Below are 22,770 nucleotides of genomic sequence, written 5' to 3'. Positions count from 1 at the left end.
CCCCTGGGGCCGGCCCGGGCGGCCGGGCCTGGGCAGCGGCGGCCGCTGGGCCCGCTCGGGGCGGGGAGCGCGGCCCGCGGGCCCGGGCAGCGGGGCGGGCCCGGGGCTGCGTGAGATCCGCGCCGTGTTTGTCCGTAGGCAGAGCCCCTGAGCTCTCCGGTGCCCGCGGCCGGAGGAGGTGACGCCATGGGGAACCAGCTGGCTGGCATCGCCCCCTCGCAGATTCTCTCTGTGGACAGCTACTTCTCGGACATCCACGACTTCGAGTATGACAAGAGCCTGGGCAGCACCCGCTTCTTCAAGGTGGCCCGAGCCAAGCACCGGGAGGGGCTGGTGGTCGTGAAGGTGTTTGCCATTCAGGATCCCACCTTACCCCTGACGAGCTACAAACAGGAGCTGGAGGAGCTGAAGATAAGGTTACACTCGGCACAGAACTGCCTCCCCTTCCAGAAAGCCACCCTGTCCGAGAAGGCCGCCATGCTTTTCAGACAGTACGTACGGGACAACCTTTATGACCGAATTAGTACCAGGCCGTTCCTGAACAACATCGAGAAAAGGTGGATCGCTTTCCAGATCCTCACTGCGGTGGACCAAGCGCACAAATCTGGAGTCCGCCACGGTGATATTAAAACTGAGAACATCATGGTGACCAGCTGGAACTGGGTTCTTCTAACTGACTTTGCCAGTTTTAAACCAACTTACCTTCCTGAAGACAATCCTGCTGACTTCAATTATTTCTTTGACACATCCCGGAGGAGAACATGTTACATCGCTCCCGAGCGCTTTGTCGATGGCAGCATGTTTGCCACGGAGCTGGAGAACATGAGGGACCCTTCCACTCCTTTGGTAGACTTGGCAAATAGCAATCAGCGAACAAGAGGGGAGTTAAAACGTGCAATGGATATCTTTTCTGCAGGTACTTGGAGCTATCAGGTGTTGTTTCTGACTAATGCAGTGCAGAAGAACTTTATTGGGGGTTTTTGATTCCTTTTTTTTCTTTTCTTACAGCTGGCTTGGAGTGCAGCATGTTAAAAACTTGTGTATTTTAAGCATAAAGACCCGAACCTTTTTCATTCACAGAAAAGTACAAAAACAATGTAGTAGGCTACATAAGTTAGGTGTATCACTATTATCTGAGGAGAGAAATCACAAACTATTCTGTTATGGCTCACCTATGCCCTAGGAAAGAGGTGGTTCTTCACAGCACAGTCCATCATCTTCCATTGGCAGAGAAGCATTTGCCTCATGGGGCCTGAGAGGAGAACCCAGTCCATGGCCCAGTTCTGGGGGGACTGACACTGTTTTCAGGGTAATTTGGCAATATTGGCTCTAGAAGCCCCTTTTTTATTTTCCCCATAGGCACAAAGTGGAAGCAAAGTCCTGTTATGGTCCCACTCACAAATACTAGTTAGGAGTTTGACTGTGGGAGACTGCCTTGAGTCTTAGCCTTGTCTTAAAAGTCATGAGTTTAGCCCTTTTTTGGGGTTTTTTCTCCCTGTAAAGTGATTGAAAATTAATTTGAAGGAAATTATTACTTCCTTTTACAAGTTGCTCTTATGGCCATACTTCCAGGACCCTCCACAGATAAAGCAGACTATTGGGAGCAAACTTCAGGAGCAGGTTCTTTGAAGAGAGACTTGTGTCATGTACACAATACTGGGAGTCTGGTTTTGGCAATCATGTGTGAGTGAATATGTGCTGTACCCCAGTATCAGCTGTAGGACCAGAAGTTATTCCTTTACCTTTTGTAAAAAGGCTGCCTAATTTTGACCTACTGCCCGACCCATGCTGACTTACCACTCTCTTCTTCCACATGACAGTGATGTGGGTTCCTTTTCTAGTGATGGATTTTCCAGCTGGCAGGTGGCTGAAGTCACTGCCTCATGTTTTCTAATTCAGCAAACTCCTCTGCTGTTGACATGCTTGAAATAAATTACTTGGAACAGATTTCAGCGATCAAGTATAAAAGCCAGGTTTTGGAGCTTGAGATGTTATCTCCTTTCCACAAATTAATTTGGCAACTCGTTTGCCTTATTTTTAATTGAGCAAAGACTTGTTTAGGGTTTGTTCTTGTCTGCATATAGAAAACAAAGTAATAGTGTCTGTTTATAATCTTCTGACATCTTTGACTTCTTTTTTTCTTTCTGTCCCAGGTTGTGTAATAGCAGAGCTCTTCACAGAAGGTGTACCCTTGTTTGATTTATCTCAGCTTTTGGCGTACAGAAATGGCCTCTTTTCCCCTGACCAAGTCCTAAACAAAATTGAAGACCACAGTATCAGAGAACTGGTAAGGATGGGCTACAGAATTAGAACCATCTGTGTGTTCTGTTTGCAGTGTATTTCACCTACTTTGGTGACAGATTGCTTATTGTTTGGGTTTGGGTTTTGATGTTTTGGTATTACAAATGTCTAAACCTCTGATCTTTCTCTCCCATTCCCTCCTACTTCTGCCTTTCTCAAGGTTACTCAGATGATCCATCGAGAGCCAGATAAACGTTTAGCAGCTGAAGATTATTTGAAACAGCAACGTAACAATGCATTTCCTGAAATATTTTACACTTTTCTTCAGCCTTACATGGCCCAGTTTGCCAAGGAAACGTTTGTGTCAGCAGATGAGCGTATATTGGTCATACGTAAAGATCTGGACAACATCATTCACAATCTCTGTGGGCACGACCGCACAGAGAAGGCCGAGGGAGAGACAAAAGAGAATGGGCTGGTTATTCTAGTGTCTGTGATAACTTCCTGTTTACAGACTCTCAAGTACTGTGATTCAAAACTGGCTGCTTTGGAGCTGATTCTTCATTTAGCACCAAGATTAAGTGTAGAGATTCTTCTGGATCGTATTACTCCTTATCTGTTACATTTCAGCAACGACTCTGTGCCCAGGGTGAGGGCAGAATCTGTGAGGACACTAACTAAAGTTCTTGCTCTCGTCAAAGAGGTGCCACGCAATGATATTAACATTTACCCAGAATACATTCTGCCAGGCATTGCACACTTGGCCCAGGATGAAGCCACCATCGTCAGACTTGCATATGCTGGTAAGAGGACATCCAGTCAAAATTCTGAATCTTCAGCTTTTCTGTGTTCTCTTAACAGTTTCTGTCAGTAAAACTTGCCAGAAGTCTCAGAAGTGACTGCAGGTATGACACCTGTAGTCACATTTCATTAGCTCTGATTGTTTCCTTAAAATGGCCTGATGGAAGTGATAAATAAGAAACTAACTTAAAACATCATTGTGTTGCTGGGCTGCAGAGCTGTTTTCCAACAACATGCAATTTGATATGCAGGAGCTGAAATTAAATTATTTGCTCTGTAATAAACTGGCTTATACTGTAACAGATGTTTTCTTTAGATGTTATTCAGATGTGTGAGTTCTCCACAGTTCAGGAAGAAGCTTTATAGTCATGCCCATGTTTGCTATTTACTGTGTGCCCTTACTATGACTAGCACATTTTTATTAGATTTTGGGGTTTATATAGTTGGAAATGTCAGATGATGTTTTTCTTTTGTTTACCAAGTAAACTGATAAAAATAATTATTGAAGACTTTGTACACTTAATGAATAGAACCAATTGTTTGTGGTCACCATGATCAATTTAAATTTCAAACACATTCATGTATTTAAAGGTAGTCTAACTGAGTTAATTTCTGTTACACTTTTGGAAGTGGTCAGAGTGATGACTTAAGAGTATTTGGCCTGGGCTGTGGACAGGCTCCATTGGCACGTTGCTGTTGGTTTGGATGACACTCAGAACTGCTGCTTAAGTGGGACTTCTGCCTTGATGTTATTGCTCCTGTGCCAGCAGTGACTGACCCATATAATGCAGCCTGAGTTGCTTCAGCAGCTTCCAAATGGTGCAGAACAGTGCCAAATCAGCTGGATAGATACGCTGACAAATGTTCTAAAAGTGGATTCCAGGGTAACAAGTTGTTATTTCCTAGGATAATGTCCTGGTGTGGTGGTTTGTTGTTATTTTGTCGCAATCTACTATGTAGCAATGTTAGTTAATTCAGGCTATTTGGCCTTTACCTTCTATCAAATTATTTAGTTGCTAATTGGGCTTGTTCTAGAAGAATTAAATTAGTCATTGTTACACCTAATATCATTAGGATTTTTCCACTTGTTTACATGACAAAAGTACTGTGTGATTTGGTGTACTTTGGTAGCTTTGCCAGGAGTCAACAGAAGTGGGTTGACCAGAGCATCCTGTTTAATCTCAGTCCTGTTTGCCCATTGTGACTGGTGTTGTCAGTGGCTGTAATCTCTCTTCAGGGGGTCATCAGACTGATGTAAATTGGCAAAGTAGAACAATTCTTAACCAAAATGTTTTCCTTTGCAGAAAATATAGCACTATTGGCAGAAACAGCTCTGAGATTTCTGGAGTTAGTACAGCTGAAAAATCTGAATATGGAAAATGAACCAAACGGTGAAGAAATGGATGAAACATCTCACCCTAGTGATAACTATGACACAGGTAATGTCTCTTTTTGCCTGCTTATAATAGCAAATCATGGGCCAAAGCTCCTAGGTAGCACTGAGCTATCTCATCTCTCAAAGCTTAGTCTTCTTGTTAAATGGGAAGAATGTTTTGCCTTGACCAGTATCAAAGTGTGTGACAGCTTCCTGCAGAGACAGACACCTCTGCTCTGAGTGTTGTGAGAGACAAAAAAGTATATAAATGAGCATATTTTTCTTCTCCAGAGGTCCTCAAGGTATTTGACTGTGATGCTGGTTGCTTGGTTGCATATCCAGCTTCACTTCCAGCTTATCTCATAAACAAGACAGCTGCAAAAACACGCCTGTGTTCCAAATACTGCTTCTGTTGGAGTGGGAAGCAGCGTTAGCTTTGGAAAATCTGTCAAATTCTAACATAGTCATTGCACTGTATTTTTCATTCTTCCTTTTCTGTCCCTGTGCTTCACAAATCTTGTCTGTTTGCCTGGTAAAGCTAAATGTGTGGATGCCATTTGGCGGTAACATTACTGTAACATTGTATTATAACTAGAGTTGAATGAATTAAAACCCTAAGGATAGATTTTTTTATCCTTTCCCTTTGTAAAGACACAGGATAATAAGCAACCTGTGTGTCATCTCCAGTGCCTTTTAGTGCTGCATGAATTCCCAGAAGAATGCTGGGCAATTCTAAGCTGGGAAGAGTTTGTGGTTAAAAACTGTCATTTCTCTTCTGGGCTAAGTAGAGCGATCTGTGACTAATCAGAGTTGGTAAACATCCTGCACGTATTCCATTTGGGGAAAAGGCAATTATCTCTTAACTAGTTGCAGGATGATACTTTAAAATAAGACAGCAACAAATCTACTGAAACCAAATATAAAAGATCCTCTTCAAATTCCTTCATGTAAGGTGGGGGTGCTCAGAATTGCTGAGTGAGAGAGGAAGCTCCATTGTTTGGGCTATGCTTCTAAGAATGCTGTCTCCTATCCCTTGAGATAGCTTGGAGATGAAGGAAGTAACACAAAGAAGAAAGAACCTTGAGTAGTTCTGTTCTTTTCACCCTTTTTGAAACCAAGCACGAGAAATTTGAACCCGGGAGGCAGATATTTCATGTGGCTGATGGACAGGGTCACAATAGAAAGCAAATTGGCTGGACTTCTGACTGTAGGCAAATGATAATCACCCCTCAAAACTGGTGCAGCAGTTGCTGAAATTTTTGTGTTGCTCATTTGAGATCCTGCTTTGTAGTTTTCAATAATATGCAGTGCATTAACAATCTGTTATTTCCATTTAAAAAAATACTTTGTTCAATTGTGTCATGAAGTAGAAGCCATAGGCAAGGTCATCTTCAAATTTTTCATCAGTATTGTTAGATTAACTGCAGAAATTTAATGAGATTGGAAGCACTCACTTTTTGAAGTAGTACACTTCATGCTAATGAAGTGAATCTATCTGCCTAAATAAAAACATAGTCTTGATCTGTTGTCAGTTCACAAATTTTGAAATTCATAGTCAAATAAACATATCAAACCAAAATTGCCTCAAAGCCTTTTGTTTACTGTGGTAACATTGCTGCTTACTCATTCTTATGCTTCTTCACATCTGCATATCATCTATACATATAAAATGAGTGGAATGATCTTAGTGAAAGTTACATATTTAGAATAAATTGATCTGGGTAAAAACGTCTCACATTTCTCTACTCTTTGGCTTTGTCACCACCTCATGCTTAGCCTTGAAGTCTTTGGTAAGCCCTTGTTTGTTGGAACTGTTGAGGTTCTGTTGCATTACAAATTTTACCGAGCCAAGTGTTGTTCAGGATGACCTGTCACTGTAACTCCTTTAGCAGCAGGTGGTACACATGCACACACTGTTTCTCCTCAGCCAAAATGTTCACCCCGTTGTCCCTTGCAGAGTTGCAAGCCTTGCATGAAATGGTCCAGCAGAAAGTTGTGACTTTGCTAAGTGACCCAGAGAATATTGTGAAGCAGACACTGATGGAAAATGGAATAACACGTCTGTGTGTCTTTTTTGGACGTCAGAAAGCCAACGATGTTCTTCTGTCTCATATGATCACTTTCTTAAATGACAAGAATGACTGGCATCTTCGAGGAGCTTTCTTTGACAGCATTGTCGGTAAGTGTTTGGTTTCGGCCATACAGAGTGGAAGGAAAATAAATAAATTAGCAGTTTCCAGGATATGAAGAAATAAGTCATATAAAAGTCCTTTCTTATAAAGATTTCTAGAATTTATAAGAAAATACTTTTTTCTAAATTATTGGGAGGAAATGTTTCATTAGGGAATGAAGATGAAACAAAGTAGATACAAATGTATACTTCTTTTAGTCCAAATATTTAATACAAATACAACTGAGGCATTTAAGTCTAGGGTAGATTAACATTAAAAAATGGAATTAAAACGCTTTTTTCTTCTTTGAGTCTCTCCTATAGCCACTAACTTAAAAAGCTAAATTATGGCAAGTGATAAGTAGGATTTCTGCAAGCTCTATAATAGATGCATCACTTCACATATGCACAAGGTCCCATTCACTTCAGTAGATCCGTTCATATGATGAAAACTAGGCATTGGTATATGCTGAAGTTCTAACTGGAGAGATTATTTAGTGCCTTAAAACATCACCTAAAGATTCTTGTTACTTCAGAATACTTCATAACAATTTAAAAAATCTTACCAAAAATGACATCGGCTGTTAAGTATATCCAGTGCTCCATGTATGTTGGAAATCCACATGACCATTGCTGAGAGTCAGTGCTCAGGATTTGTGGGTCAAGAAAACTTTCCCAAGTGCAGTTCCTGAGAGCCTAAATGGTACTTCAGGTGCCTGGCAGGAAAAACAATCATGATCAAACTTTCAGCGGGGCCAGTATGGTAGCTATGCATTCCATTGTAACTGGAAACCACAAAATTCTGTGCTGGCAAACTGCCAAGAAGTGATATTGATAACTTATCAGAAATTGTTTAGAAGGAGCAATGGAACAGCCAAAGCAGAGGTTTGAGTGTCCTGCCTTCTTGCAAAAGACATAGAGACATGTGAGGCAATTAAAAGTGAAGACATGTAACCTGTGTTTTTAACTCCGTTCCCAATGTACATTCCCAACATCCATAGAAGAATTCAGATTAAGTTCTGAAGTTATGTTTTTATTTTACTTCAGGCATTTGCACATCTTTAGAATTGAGCTCTCTAACTGGTATTTAAGTAAGTGCAGGCACTGCTGCCTGTGGCTGTGAGTAGATGCCCTTCTGTAGCAGTGGCACTGAGGGTGTTTCTCTTTCTAGTGCTGTTTCTCTCTCCTTCCTCCCTTCCTTTTAGCAAAGAATTGCAAAGTCCAGCATTAAGACATGAACAAGTATATGGATTATTACCTTATTAGATTAGAAGCAATAAAGTTATTTTATATTTGCTCTCAGTTCTGATAGGAAGATGGAGTTTTCTGTTGTTTATCAGTTTGCTTTGGATTTTTATATTTTTATATTTCAGGTGTTGCTGCTTATGTTGGCTGGCAAAGCTCATCAATTCTCAAACCTCTGCTTCAGCAAGGTCTCAGTGATGCTGAAGAATTTGTCATTTATAAAGCCCTCAATGCTCTTACTTGTATGTGCCAGCTGGGGCTCTTGCAAAAGCCCCATATTTATGAGTTTGCTTGTGATATAGGTAAGTTAGAATACTGGAGAATACCCTGTTTTCCTTGTAAAGAAATCTCAGTTCTACATAAAGTTCCACTGTCGTGTTAGCTGTCCAGAATACAAACCTGTAGTTCTGTTTTAGAAACTAAACAAAATTATGGTGTGGGCCTACTGCTAGTTGAACCATGTTAGTGCTCAGGACTCTAAAATAATAGTTTTGCTGGAACAAATTGGGTGCATTCTGCCAGATTTTATAGAGGGCAGCAGCAAAAGCACTCACTCCAGAAACTTTCTGCCTTAGGATCTTTCCTTGATCTACATGGCAACCTGCTGTAAAGAAAAAGTCCAGGATGCTCCTGGTAGTCCATCAGGCACATAATTTGCAAACACTTATGCATTAGCTTTTGAAGATGAGAGAATTCAGACAATCATGATTCTTTCTTATTCTAACACCATAAAAACCCATTAACTCAATACATCCTTCGTTGCAGAGTTGGTCTCTCTTTCCTGATCAGGCTTATCAATTTAATTTAGATGTGCCCAAGATTTAACAGCTATTTATAAAAAAAAAATCAAATGATCTTTTGAGATGTAGTCTGCTGCTTCTTAATGTTATGGTTTTACAAATGCACTCAGAATTTGGAGCAGATGGTCTGTGATTACATCTCATGACTAGATACAGTGCCTTGACAACAACTTCTTAAAGCCTGCATAATTGGGGAACTTCTGAGTCTCCTAATTTCATAATATAAGTAGTGACTCTTCAAGGAAGAGAGGGAAAGCAGGAAGGAATAAAGTATTTACTTAAAAAGAAAAAAATCTATCACCGGTTTTAGGATTCACTGTAATTGTTAAAATGTGGTTGAGATTTATTTTTGGATTAGTCTCCCTTGCAAATCTGTCGTTGACAATTAGGGATTGAAATGAGCAAATAAGGAAAATATGCTTTTTGGCAAGAGCAAGGAAATTGAGCAGCATGACTACAGTGAAATCCATGAAATAATTTCCTCTGTATGAATGTTTTAACCTTATTGCTCTGGAAGAGAAAAGGCTCAGTTTGGGAGTAATTCTGTTAGAAGGAAATTACATCACAGACTGCCATATGCAGGATGATCTCCTCTCTCCTATATGAATGATATATTTTAACAGCCTGTTTTTCTTTCAGCACCATTCCTGTGTCACCCTAATCTTTGGATATGTTATGGTGCAGTTGGATTTATCACTGTGGTGGCACAGTATTTGAATATTGCTGATGTCTATTGCAAGCTAATGCCATACCTCCATCCTTTTATCACACAACCAATAATACAGGTAATACTTCAAATAATATTAGTGAGAATGTCTGGACTAGCCATGATCCATAAGTTTGTCTTGGCCATGGTCCTGGCTATAGGGACCATATGTACCTTTTTTCAATTGATATTATAGGCAATTATAGATTTTTTGATTTCTGCTATAGATCTCTGGCATATTTGTAGAATGGCCATTGCTTTCCATGTTTCAAATACTGTTGTCTCAAATTTGTTGCAAAATGCAAAACATTTTACCAAGCCTAAAAGCAGCAGGTATATTTTTGGTTCAAGCCTTTTTTGCCTTGTTTATAGTCAAACTCTTACAATACTGTACAGTTTATAGGAGTCTAAAAAGGATGGAAAGTTGGCTGTGAAACAAGTTGGTTTATGTTCTGTGCTTTCATCTACAAGACCAGTCTGTTAATTAGTGATTACCATGCTTGTGATTTCCCCAGAACCACTCCTGTGTTTCAGTGCTTTGCCAAGGGTCAGGGCACAATGCTCAGCATGAATGAATGAAGTCATTTACTATTAATGCACGTCCAGGAGTGCCCTACATGATGCTCGTAGTATGATCATATAGGCACCTTTGCATACAGCTTTAGGTCCTGTAGACTGCACCTCTCGGGTGTTTTTATAGATGAAGAAGAAATAATTGCAGTATATACATTGAGAAATGTATCCTGTGTTCAACATTTTGTTGAAAACCTTGCATATTGGAAATTCACTATAATAACATTTTTGTGTGTTTACATGTTCTTTGTGCTGTGTTTTAGGCATTGGTTGGTAAATTTCACTTCCTGTCCATATTAATATATAAATCTTTTCTTTTTCATTTTAGTATATAAATCTTTTCTTTGCTATGCAACACTACATATAGCAAGTGAGTAGTGGGTAACATGAAGTTGGACTGTAATATTAAGTCTTCATTCTGAAGTTGTTTTTCCTGTAGACAGCAAGCTATGAGAAGTACTTGATAGGAAAGAGGGGAAGAGAATGGAGAAATGACATGACCAACACAGATCTTATTTTCAAGAAAGGAGGCAAGCTGAATCTATGTGATTTGTACAGGTTATGTGAATATCATCATGTTGACTGGTCTGTTGTTTTGAATTGCAGGTAGACAAAGAAATAGTCCTGTTAAGTGTCCTTAAGGAGCCTGTCAGCCGTTCCATATTTGATTATGTCTTAAGATCAAAGGATATCACGAGCCTCTTCCGACACCTGCACTTGCGACAGATGAAGAGAACTGGAGCTCTCTCTGAGTGCCCACCCCCAGAGGACCCTGCCATTGCACAGCTCTTGAAGAAGCTTATTTCACAAGTAACTGGGTTTTATTTGTACTTTAAAAGTCAGGCTTGAGACTCCTGGGCTCCGTACACCTCCACAAGCTCTGACCTTGCAGTTCCTTCTGTGAAGGACTCCCAGTTTGAGGTTCTGATCCCCCAGGCCCTTAACTTCATTCTTTTCAGTATATGCTTGTGGGACAAGTTGTTCAGAGCTTAAAGATGTTTAAAAGATCTGCCAGATGTAGAGACATACAAATACCACATAAGTCTTTAAAAAAATGGCTGTAAGTTTCAAATTCTGATGCATCCTTGATGTGGCAGCATTAGAGAGCATTGCTGGATTAAGTGCATTGTGCTGGATAACGGAGCATGTATTTTTCAAAGTGCTAGACTTGTGCCAAAAGGAAATGGAGCTGGAAAGTGTTGAGGGTTATGTGTGAAGAGGGGAATATAAAGAATCACCCACCCAAAGTAGTGAGAACTGGGAAGAAAAAGGACTGTAGCTGTGTGGGGTTTTTTCACCCCATGGCATGTGGGCTGTAAGCATGGTCTAGGTGGCAGCTAAGCAGATTGCACCAGAGAGTGATCCAGCAATAAATTCTGTTCTGCCCTTTCACTTTTCCTTGCCCCATTCCTTAGGAGGAAAGATGTTCTTACACTGCAGTAGCTTACCTTATGTTTTATGAGCAATGGACCAATGCTTTGAATTCTGGGAATGTGTTCTTCTGCTCTTCTGAGCCAGTCATTGATTTTACTGCTTCTTAAATCTTCATGCCTTGATGCATGTTATTGTTAAGAGAGAGTAATATTACCTTTTCTTTTATTCTGTAGGGGATGACTGAGGAGGAAGAAGACAAACTGTTAGCACTGAAGGACTTTATGTTAAAATCTAATAAAGCTAAAGCCAATATTGTGGATCAGAGCCACCTGCATGATAGCAGTCACAAAGGGGTGATTGACTTGTCAGCTCTGGGAATAACTGGAAGACAAGTGGATCTTGTTAAAACAAAGCAGGATTCTGATGACAAACGTGGTTAGTATATTTTGTGATCTATATAGTTGAAGTATAGCCTCCCTTTCAGGGTGTTCTCAGTAATTCAGCCTACATGACTATCACCATCCTCACCTGAGTTTGCCATAGGAAAATTACTGCTTCAGTTTGAAGTGTGAGGTGATGAAATGTTCTCTGATCATTGAAAAATGGGAATTATTTTTTCCCCTGAGAATATTTTAAATTATTTTGACTCTGTGTGCCATTGTTCAGTTGATTGTGGCAAACAGGACTCTAGTGACTCATGGCAACAGTGTAAATGTTGGAGGCTACATATCTGCTCTGTCTCCTCTCAACAAGGGCTAAGCTCTTTAACTGTGAAAATCCTGGGTGTTTTCTTGAGGTAGCCTGAAGAAAACAAAAAACTCCTCAGGCTGGCACTGTGTTTTGGCCCTGGGGTTCTTCAGCTTCTCATCCACTCCCATTTTACTTTTTTTTTTTGCCTGCTCTTCTTTAAGCTCAAAAAACCTCTTACATTTCCTTGTTCAGATGTGAAATCCACTTGCTGCTAACTATTCTAGTTCTCTGTATCCTCAAAATTCTTATTTACAGACAGTTTGAGCTTCCTCTTTACCCTCTCAAGCTTGTAATTCCCTCCTCTATTACATCACTGGTAGGTTCTGTGTTTTTACATATAGAAATACAGAAATATCTGTAAAGCCTGTAGCTATTAACATCTTATTTCCAGAATCAGGGTGTTTTGCATATAATTGTAAAGGAAAGTACAGAACTATAGGATTTTTTATTTTTTTGCATCCTTTAATGAGGAGTCAACATGATTTAAAACTTAGTGTATATGAAGTCTATACTTGAAGTAATTTGTTTTACCCAAAGCTCTTGCCCTTAAAATCTTTATGCCCTTAACTTTTCTTCACTGACTTTGTCCAAATTTAATTTGTTCCATGTGTTTCTTTTTCTGTCTATATTTTACAGTTCTAAGTGACTCTAAAGGAATGCTGGAAATAAATAAATTTCCTATTTAAACAATAACTTTCTTGAATTTACAGGTGATGTTGCAATTATGATGGGAACTGATTGTATTTGACACCAACAATGATTTGTGTACTGTGCTGTTACAAATTTTTTATTGATGCCCCTGCTCATTGCAGGGTGGTTGGACTAAATGACCTAAATCCTTCCATGTTCTCTAAGAGAAATTTGTCATATGGTGGAGTCTAATCCTGCAGCCTTCTAGATGTAAGCTTTCCCTCTAGTGAAGTGATTTATTACATGAGTCAGCTCATGATCCAGAGGATGTGAACACATGAGGCAGGTGCTTTGTTTGGTTTCCCGTAAAAATGCTGTCAGCTGATCTCCACAACATAGCAGAAGGGTTTTCTCTGTACATAAATAATCATTTGGCCTGTAAACATTAGATTTCTATGTAGTCCCAAAGTAATGACAATCCTGAGTGAATGTTGTCGTGGTAATGTTGGGGATGTTTTGTTTTTTTCTTCTCCCACTCCCTCCCTCCCTCCCTCCCTCCCTCCCTTCTTCCCTCCCTCATACTTAATAGCAAGAAAGCATGTAAAGCAAGATTCAAATGTAAATGAAGAATGGAAAAGCATGTTTGGGTCCCTGGAACCCACAAACATTTCCCAGCCAATATCCAAAGGACATGGGCAAACTACTGATCCTGAAGCCATCCAAGCTGGGAAACCACTTCGTTCAGAGTCCTCAGCTGGTATTTGTGCCACTTTGTCATCCTCTCCACAGGTATACCTGAAAAATGCTGTGTTTGCATCTTACCTGTAATGATTTAATTGTTTTAAAGTCAGGTGGGACTATAGGGATGTGATGTTCTTGTTTTGTTTGGAGGTTATTTGACACTGGCCATGCTATTGGCTGGTGTCTTCTTCAGCAGAGTTGCTGACTTTCAAGTTCTTATTTTTAAAACAGGAACTGAGAAAGGACTGAAGTAAGTTTTAGTCCCTTGAGCTTCACTAACAAATAGACGCTTTGCACAAAGAGATGGGACTTTGTGGGGATTGAACAATTACTATGTAAACTTCTCTCGCAGGGAAGACTTCTCCTCAAATTGAATGCCCTGATACATGTTGTGAGGAAGAGATATCTTGGTTTTAACTTGGAAATCACAGCATTTAGACATCCTGTACCTGTAATACTTAGTACTAGCAAGAGGAGGATAGGCTGGGAGCTCTGCAAGCCATGGAGGCACATCTTGACACCGAACACTCTTTTCTGTTTGGCTTCTAGTTGGAGATTAACTTCTGCTAGCTTTAAATGAGTGTGTGTACCCTGAACTTAAAGGAAACACTTCATACTTTGGTTTTTAAAGTCCAATGTAAATGAATTTGAGAGCTAACCTTTCATTTTGTCAGTCTTGAGACCAATAACTGCCTATGTAATAATCACATTAATAGGTGGGCACAGCACATTATAGTTTCTTTAGACAGAATATAGAACAGAGTAGGCAAACAGGGTAGAATAAGAAAATGTTAATCTTTTATATAAATAATAATTTTCACTATTTTTATTGTCTTCATGCAAGCATTTTTTAAAATGCTATTTCACTGCTAATTGATTCAATAAAAAAGATTTTTGCCATTTTTATTCACTGTGTGTGACACAGAAATCTAATGAGGGGGATTTATCTGTGTGTAGAATGTAAGGGATATATTTTTAAGGTCTGATTTCCTACAGGCATCTGATGGAGCAGTTGTCCAGCCCAGGAAACCAACCCTGCAGGGCCTGAGCAGCACGATGTCCCCATCTGCACACCAGCTGCGCATCACCACCTGCAAAACTGAGCTGCAGCAGCTGATCCAGCAGAAGAGAGAGCAGTGTAATGCAGAGAGACTTGCCAAACAGATGATGGAGAATGCTGAGTGGGAGAGCAAGCCCCCACCTCCAGGTACATCACAGGCCACTGAGGTTATTAGATTAAAAATTATATATATATATATGTATGTATGTATGCATGTATGTATGTATAATTTGAGTCAAGATATCATCCTTTCATGGCAAAAATGCGAAGGATGAGGAAAAGAGGAAGTTCTTAGTTTAGGAAATGTGTTTACCATGCAGAACACCTATGACCTAGTGTCTAATTTAGAATTGAGCAAGTAGGCTTTTGCCTTTAATATTTAAAATGCCTTAACACTGTTTTCAGTACTGTCTGTGCTTTTCAGTTGTAATGAGTATCCTGATGTAGCTGTTAGTGGATGATCTAGGGGGACTTGCATGTTCCTGATTAGGTTGTGGTTTTGTTTTCCCTGTAGGATGGCGTCCCAAAGGGTTGTTGGTAGCTCACCTTCATGAACACAAGTCTGCCGTGAATCGCATTCGGGTCTCTGATGAACACTCCATTTTTGCCACTTGCTCAAATGATGGCACAGTGAAAGTCTGGAACAGCCAAAAAATGGAAGGAAAAACCACTACAACCAGGTAGCTTAAAAACCTGTGGTAGTTGGGTCTGCAATTTTAGAGTGAAAAATAAAGTAGAGCAGGAAGCAAAATACGAATAATTTGTGGGTGTACTGGAAATATCAATAAGGGGATATATTAATGTTCCTCTTGGCTTGCATCTATAATATTAGATTGCTGTTTCAATTAGTTAATAAAAAAAATGCAAAGGGACTGCTTTGTAGCCATAATAATTACAGGCTTTTTGATTTCATTTCTGTACATATATAAATATATTCTGCTGTTGTTGTTTAAAGCCAACACTGGCTTTTTTGCTTTCTCATTTTGGAACAGCTAGAAAATGTTATTTTCAGAGCTTTCTCAAGAGCCATTGGTTTTAAGTAGGTGTTTAAGAGAAGTATTTTTTTTTTAAGTGCCACTGAAAATAACCTCTTTTTCTCTCCCCCTATTTGTCTCTGTACTGTTTAGATCAATTTTAACATACTCTCGGATTGGAGGACATGTAAAGACACTTACATTTTGCCAAGGTTCACATTACTTGGCTATAGCTTCAGATAATGGAGCCATCCAGCTTCTTGGTATTGAATCCTCAAAGCTCCCCAAATCTCCTAAAATTCATCCAATACAAAGCAGGTATGTACTTCAAGCAGTTAAATCTCATCACACACAGAGCTCAAGCTGTTACTATATTCCTCAGATAAGATCCTTAAATTTGCTCTAGGCTTCCTGCTGGCTGAGCCCAGAGTGTACTGGAAGTCTGTAATCCATGTTCTTATCCTGCTTCATAAAGAAGGGTTGAAAGGCAACTCTGCAGAGCTGACCATTCTTAGTTTATTTGTCCTTCTTGTGTCACTGAACACATTAGGAGCTTGAAACAGCCATTCTGAATAGTTCTCAGGTTTTTTGTTTATGTACTGGGATTGGTTGGTTCCTTTGTTACAATCTTAATACTTACAAAGTGATTTTGAAGGTTGTTTTGCAGGTCATTAGATAAATGTTTACAGACATATAGCATGTGATGTTGCCTAAGACCTGCAATTTTTCCTCTCGGGCCCTTAATGTGATAAGTTGGTAGAGATATGGGTAATGGGATAGTATGTAGGGGAGCCTTTGGGCTTGATTTACCTCTTTCTTACCTCCATATGAGCAGTGTTTGAATATTTGGCACTGAAGCTACAGCTTGATCTTCAAGTTTGAGTGAGAGGTATGTCCAGGCCTCAGAAAGTACTCACAGTACTGCTGGTGGGGTCTCACAAGTGTGGAGCAGAGAGAGGGAGAATCACCTCCCACAACCTGCTGCCCACACTTTTGATTCTTCTGTTGTGGGTGGCTTTTTTGGCTGTGAGCAGACATTGCTGGATCATGCTGAGCTTCTCATCAGCCAACACTCCAAATTTTCTGCTCAGAGCTGCTCTCAGTGTATTCTCAACCCACCCTGTATTTGTGCTTGGGATTGCCCTGACCCAGGGCACAGAGCTGTGTTTATGTTTGCAAAGGGCTGCTGACAGCCTTGCAGGTCCTATCAGCAGAGAGATTTGAGAGAGCATAAGCATCCATTGTACTGAATTCAGAAAGCTGTTTCTGGCAGATGCCTTGAGAAGTGACACAAAGAGGAAAATGCTGCTCAGCATAAGCTGTGGGAAGGAGTCTTAAACTTGGAGGGAGTCATATCTGTGCCTAAATTAGTTTATTATTTTAACCAGGTCATTAGACCTGAAGGATGATGGCTGTGTGGTAGACATTCATCACTTCAATTCAGGAGCCCAGTCAGTTCTGGCTTATGGAACAGTTAATGGATCTCTGGTTGGATGGGATTTGCGATGCAGCAGCAATGCTTGGACACTGAAACACGATTTGAAGTTAGGCCTCATAACTTCATTTGCTGTGGACATACACCAGTGCTGGCTGTGTATTGGTAAGCCTGTATTTCATATTAGTTTCCCTCTCTTCCCTGCCCCCCTCTTCCTTATGGTTTTCTCTTACAGTAACTACATCTCAAGTTTTTACTTGATATGATCTTACTAGTGTATGCTCTTCTCAAACAAGAGGAGAGAAATGTCTTCTCATGTCTTTTTGAGAAGCATTCTGCCTGCTAAGAACTTGAGGCTGAAGGTCATCTCCCTGCTCCAACTGAGCACAAAGATAGGGGCAAAACCTCATATATTGATCCCTCTGACTAAGGGGAGCTTTTTCTCACCAGGAACGAGCAATGGTACCATGGCATGCTGGGACATGAGGTTTCAGTTACCTATCTCCAGCCACTCTCATCCTTCCAAGGCCCGAATCAGACGCCTGCTCATGCATCCTGTCTATCAGTCCTGGGTAATAGCAGGTAAAAGATGTCTTAAACTTAGCTCACAATTGCCAGAGGTTGTGATTAAACCAGAGTTTTTTTCAGCTGCTGCTTCAAGCCCTGGTGGAGAGTTGAAAAGAAGAAAAGTAGGATTTAGCCATTGTCAAAATGACAGCATTTGCAATTCTCATTTTCTGAGCATTGCAGCTCTCATGAGGGGCCCTCCCTGTGTGTTGTCCACCCCATCCCTTTTTAAGGACAAAATGTTACAAAAGATTAAATTCAAACTCATGACATACATTGAAGCTGATGGGAAATCTGCTACCACCTTCTGTAGAGCAGAGATTGAATTCCAGTTCTCCCTTCAACCTAAGCCAGCTGTGTCATGGATTAGAACTTTTGGAAATCTCCAAATCTTCCTCATCTGATACACTTACAGCTGCTTCATCCTCACTGCATGTGGCACTGTCATAGACTTTTATATGTTTGTGTCAGGAACACATTTTGAAATGGACAAGTACCTAAAACTAATCCTAAATAACAAAATTTATCAAGTTGCTGTAAAACGAGAGTAGTTTGAGTTTCATATTTTACTTGCTTTAAGACTTCACTTCTTACTTTGAGTTATTGACCACTCTGGGAGATAAATTCCTTGAAAAAGCGTACAAAGTTTCACTGTGCTTTCTAGTTTGTTTCCTCCCTGTGAAAGACTAAAGGAATGACAGAGTTCATAATTTTCGATTATTATTAAAAAGTCCTTGCCTGCTAGGTTGCTGCCAGGCTTGTAAGCAATCCATTGAACAGAATTCTTTACCTGTCCACATGAGAATGGAAGTTCATTGTGGCTACTACTGAACTCTGTAACTTTGGATTATTTTCTTACCTGCATAGGAGTGTTCTCCAAAGTCCCTGATGACTATGCTCAACAAACTATCTATCCTTCTCAAAGAGTGCTGGGAAGATATCTAGGGAGGAAACTGAGGGTTTTATACATTTTTAAAGGGGTTGAGAATTAAGTCAGGTTTCCTTTAAACTCTTTTAAATCAGGCACTTTTAATTAGAGTGAAGCTGCTTTCAAGCCAAACCAAAGTACTAAAGCAAGACTAACAAATGCTGCAGGGAGCAAACAGAGAGTGTCTCTATGTCATACCCTCTATGTGATGTCAGTAGAGCAAACAGCAAGAGCCAACCAATCTGTTTTGTACTTTTTGCACTGGCTTTATCTTTCCTGTAGCTGTTCAAGGCAACAACGAAGTCTCTATGTGGGATATGGAAACTGGTGATCGACGCTTCACTCTGTGGGCCAGCAGTGCGCCACCTCTTTCAGAACTGCAGGTCTGGTCTCTTTCTTTTCCAGTTTCTGTTGTGTAGCCAGGGTTAGAACAACCTTAGTCTCCATGCTGTGCATCAGTACAGAACTTGCCCTGGGATTCATTTTGGCACCATAACTGTTTTACTTGTCAGAATTAAATTGCCTTTGTAAAACAGCAGTATAACCTAAATCTTCATTGACACCTACCACTGTCTAGGGAATGTACTTGTAGGACTCACTTATTATGCCCAGCCATGTTCTTAGAAAACCAGTGAGCTGGTTAAGCTTGTAAAGATTGTGGAAAAGCCAAAATTCATGATGTGGTATCTTGTACTTATTTTTACTTTCTGTTCCTGAGGCTATGCATACTTCTGTAAACATCTGCTCTTTTACACATTCTTTCTGTAATATAATACCACTACTACATTTAGCCGCTACTTTGAAGCATGAAGTGGTTCTTCTTCAAAAACTTAATTGGAAAAGGAGCAATCTGGAATATGGTTCACAAATCCATAGACAAAAATTACCACAGCTGCTTCTATAAATGTTGTAAATGCCTATCTGGAATCTACTTAAACCTGAGTTTGTACGTGCTACAAGGATTGCAGGTTGAGTTAATTTCAGTCCTGCCCTTTTTTACACAGGGAGCTCCATGATCTAAGATAGTTTTCTGTTGTATATCTGTCCCATAATGCCTTCATAGCCTAAAAATTTAAGCATCCATGTGCTTTTCAGTAGGATTTGCCTGCCTGATTATTTTAGAAATAATCTCTCCTCATTGAGAATATAATTTCCAAGATTCAAAAAAACAAGAGGATTATAGAGGGTTAATTCTGTTGTATTGCTCTGTAAAGTGTAAGGGAGCAATTTACATTAATATATTAAGATGTGGCCCCTTAAAGTGACTTGGCATTCGCCAGAAAGATTTGGAAATTGGGTGGATGAATGTGGCAAGGAATGCATTCCCTTTCTGAAGCATCATGTAACAGCTGTTGGTGATAAATTATTTTTATATATCCCTTTTTCCTGCTAGCCTTCTCCTCACAGCATCCACGGAATATACTGTAGTCCAGCTTCTGGGAATCCCATATTACTGACAGCAGGCTCAGATATGAAAATAAGGTAATCAAGCTAAACAATTTCCTTGTTTGTCACCCTCCCCTCCACCCCTGCTGGTGTACTAAATTTTGCCAAGTGTTGCCTAAGTAATCTCTAAGAATCCAAAACAATAATACTGAACATGTGTTCATTAGTGAACACCAATGAGCTGAGGAAATTGTTCTCAGCAAAAGGACTGCAGAACTTGGTGCTTCTCTGAAATGTATTGTGTACTCTGAAATACAGCGGGTATCCTTTTGTAAAATTCTTCATGGGCTTCATGACAAAAACCAAAAAATAACTCATGTGTGAACTTGACATGAGTATAAATTTCTCTGCATCACTCCCTTCCACTAAGTGTAGAAAGCAGATAGCATTTGTGCCCACTCATTTTCATCATAAGAGCAAGACCACTTTTAAGCAGTTGTTTTAAGCTGATGGAATTGAACATCTCATTTTGATTTTGTTTCTTCGTGTTTAGGTTTTGGGATCTAGCCTACCCTGAGAGATCATATGTTGTTGCTGGAAGTTCTAATTGCCCATCTGTTTCCTACTACAGGAAGATAATTGAGGGCACAGAGGTGGTTCAGGTATTTTGCTTTGTTTGATAGACATCTATTCTGCTTCCTTTTGGGTGGCCCTGTGGATTGCACTCTTTGCATTATGTCTTCAATTAGAACTCGCTCGCTCTTGCTTTTTGTGGATGGTGTCAGCATTGCATGTTTTGGGCAGTTGGGAAGAAGCTACTTTAAAAGAAAAACATAATTTGTTTTTGACAGAATTGGGCTCAACAAATACTACTTACTTAAAAATGAGTATTTTTTTCCCAATTTTTCCCCAATTTTTTCCCATTTTCCTCCCAATTTTATTCCAATTTTCCTCTTACTTTATTCTTATGTTTCTGCAATTTTTCCCTTTTTCTCCCCAATTTTTCCCCCATTTTATTCCCATTTTCCAGCAATTTTCCCCCAAATTTTTCCCATTTTCCTGCCATTTTTCCCCAATTTTCCCTCCATTTTTCCCCAAATTTTCCCCCAATTTTTCCCAATTTCCCCCCCAATTTTATTCCTAATTTTTAATTATTTTATTCCAATTTTTTCCCAATTTTATTCCCAATTTTTTTCCAGTTTTTATTACCAGTTTCCTCTCAATTTTATTCCAATTTTCCTCTTAATTCCTATTTTTCCCAAATAAGGGAATGTGGGAGGGGCTAAAACTCAAATAAGGAAATGTGTGCAGGGCTAAACCCAAATAAGGAAAATATAAGAGGGGTTAAACCCAAATAAAGAAACGTGGGAGGGGCTAAACACAAATAAGGAAATGTGGGAGGGGCTAAACCCAAATAAGGGGAAATGTGGGCATGGCTAAACCAAATAAGGAAAGTGTGGGCAGGACTTAAACCCAAATAAGGGAATGTGGGAGGGGCTAAACCCAAATAAGGGAAATGTGGGTGGGGCTAAACCCAAATTAGGAAATGTGGGTGGAGCTGAACTGAAATAAGGAAATGTGGGAGGTGCTAAAACCCAAATAAGGAAATGTGGGCGGGCTAAACCCAAATAAGGAAATTTGGGAGTGGCTAAACCCAAATAAGGATATGTGGGCGTGGCTAAACCCAAATAAGGATATGTGGGAGTGGCTAATCCCAAATAAGGAAATGTGGGAGGGGCTAAAACCCAACTAAGGAAATGTCGGAGGGGCTAAACTCAAATAAGCCCATGTGGGCAGGGCTAAACACAAATAAGGATATGTGGGAGGGGCTAAACCCAAATAAGGAAATGTAGGCATGGTTAAACCCAACTAAGGGGATGTGGGTGCAGCAAAGTCCATATAAGGGAATTTTTCCCCCTTTTCCTCCATTTTATTCCCATTTTCCCCCAATTCTCCCCAATTTTTTTCCTATTTTTTCCCCAGTTTTTTTCTGATTTTTATTCCTATTTTCCTCCCAATTTTATTCCAATTTTCCTCTTCTTTTATTCCTATTTTTCCCAAATTTTTCCCCATTTTCCCCCCAATTTTATTCCTAATTTTTCACCATTTTATTCGAATTTTTCCCAATTTTATTCCCAATTTTTTTTCCAGTTTTTATTCCCATTTTCCTCTCAATTTTATTCCAATTTTCCTTTTATTTTATTCCTATTTTCCCCCATCGTTTACCTAATCAGAGAGCTGTAAAGTCAGTTCAGATTAAGACTTAGGCTGTGTGTGATGAAAAGAAATTAACCAAGGAATAATCTTGAGAAAACTGTCAAAGGGTGTGAGGTGGTATGTTTGGGCATTTTTGTTTGATTGGTTTTTGGTGGAAGAGGTTTTGTGGTCTTCTTACACTGACAACCTAATATGGATGACAGTGTCTCTTTGCAAATGCTCACCCTTCTGTAAACAGTATTTCCCACTTTGTTTTTATACAGGAAATTCAGAACAAGCAAAAGATGGGGCCCAGTGATGAGACCCCTCGGAAGGGTCCAGAATCTCTCCCAGTCGGGCATCACGACATTATCACCGATATCGCGACTTTCCAGACCACGCAAGGGTTTATAGTAACTGCGTCAAGGGATGGGATCGTTAAAGTGTGGAAATAAAAATTGTACTAATATATAGTATGTAAATATTTGTAATAAAGAAATAGTGTTATAATGAAGTTTTCAAGGACTGATTCCAGTTAATGGAATGGACTGGACTTTAAAAACTATAAAAGCAGTGATAAAATCAGTTACCTGTATCCTACCACCCTGTTGGCACTTCCTAATCACTTCTTATATTAAAGCTTTTTGGTATCCATAGCATTTCCTTGAAATAGCAGGGAATCTATGAAGTCACTTAGCTTGGTTTTGACTACACTGTTCTTCAAGAACCTTTCAGAAAATTATTTCAGGATGTCCCACATGACACATTCTAAATGTGCATAAAGCAAAGAGCTGGTGTCTAACTGCTCCTGTGTTGAA

At 39.8% G+C, this 22,770-nt stretch overlaps 1 protein-coding gene across 1 annotated transcript; it reads left to right on the top strand.

Moving 5' to 3' along the window:
* The first annotated feature begins 85 nt into the window (after positions 1–85).
* PIK3R4 (phosphoinositide-3-kinase regulatory subunit 4) lies at positions 86–22,466 on the top strand. Its single transcript, XM_059483107.1, has 19 exons — positions 86–916; positions 2,154–2,287; positions 2,462–3,044; positions 4,347–4,481; positions 6,375–6,596; positions 7,961–8,134; positions 9,272–9,417; positions 10,518–10,721; positions 11,519–11,720; positions 13,255–13,454; positions 14,403–14,613; positions 14,981–15,146; positions 15,594–15,758; positions 16,829–17,040; positions 17,326–17,457; positions 18,653–18,753; positions 19,764–19,852; positions 20,310–20,418; positions 22,237–22,466. Exons 1-19 carry the CDS (start codon positions 187–189, stop codon positions 22,405–22,407), a joined length of 4,086 nt encoding a protein of 1,361 aa, XP_059339090.1. The 5' UTR covers positions 86–186; the 3' UTR covers positions 22,408–22,466.
* The last annotated feature ends 304 nt before the right edge of the window (positions 22,467–22,770 follow it).

This window comes from Ammospiza nelsoni, chromosome 1 (assembly GCF_027579445.1).
Source record: "Ammospiza nelsoni isolate bAmmNel1 chromosome 1, bAmmNel1.pri, whole genome shotgun sequence".
In the NCBI taxonomy this organism is placed as follows: Eukaryota; Metazoa; Chordata; class Aves; order Passeriformes; family Passerellidae; genus Ammospiza; species Ammospiza nelsoni.
Note: the sequence above shows the minus strand (reverse complement) of the source record. Positions and strands in the feature narration are given on the sequence as shown.

Excerpts from the sequence above, each read along its gene's own strand:
- PIK3R4 (XM_059483107.1), top strand. The coding sequence starts at position 187 with ATGGGGAACCAGCTGGCTGGCATCGCCCCCTCGCAGATTCTCTCTGTG. Across the intron at positions 13,455-14,402 it reads CTTTGTCATCCTCTCCACAG|GCATCTGATGGAGCAGTTGT; the intron begins GTATACCTGAAA and ends GATTTCCTACAG. Across the intron at positions 15,147-15,593 it reads GGAAAAACCACTACAACCAG|ATCAATTTTAACATACTCTC; the intron begins GTAGCTTAAAAA and ends TGTACTGTTTAG.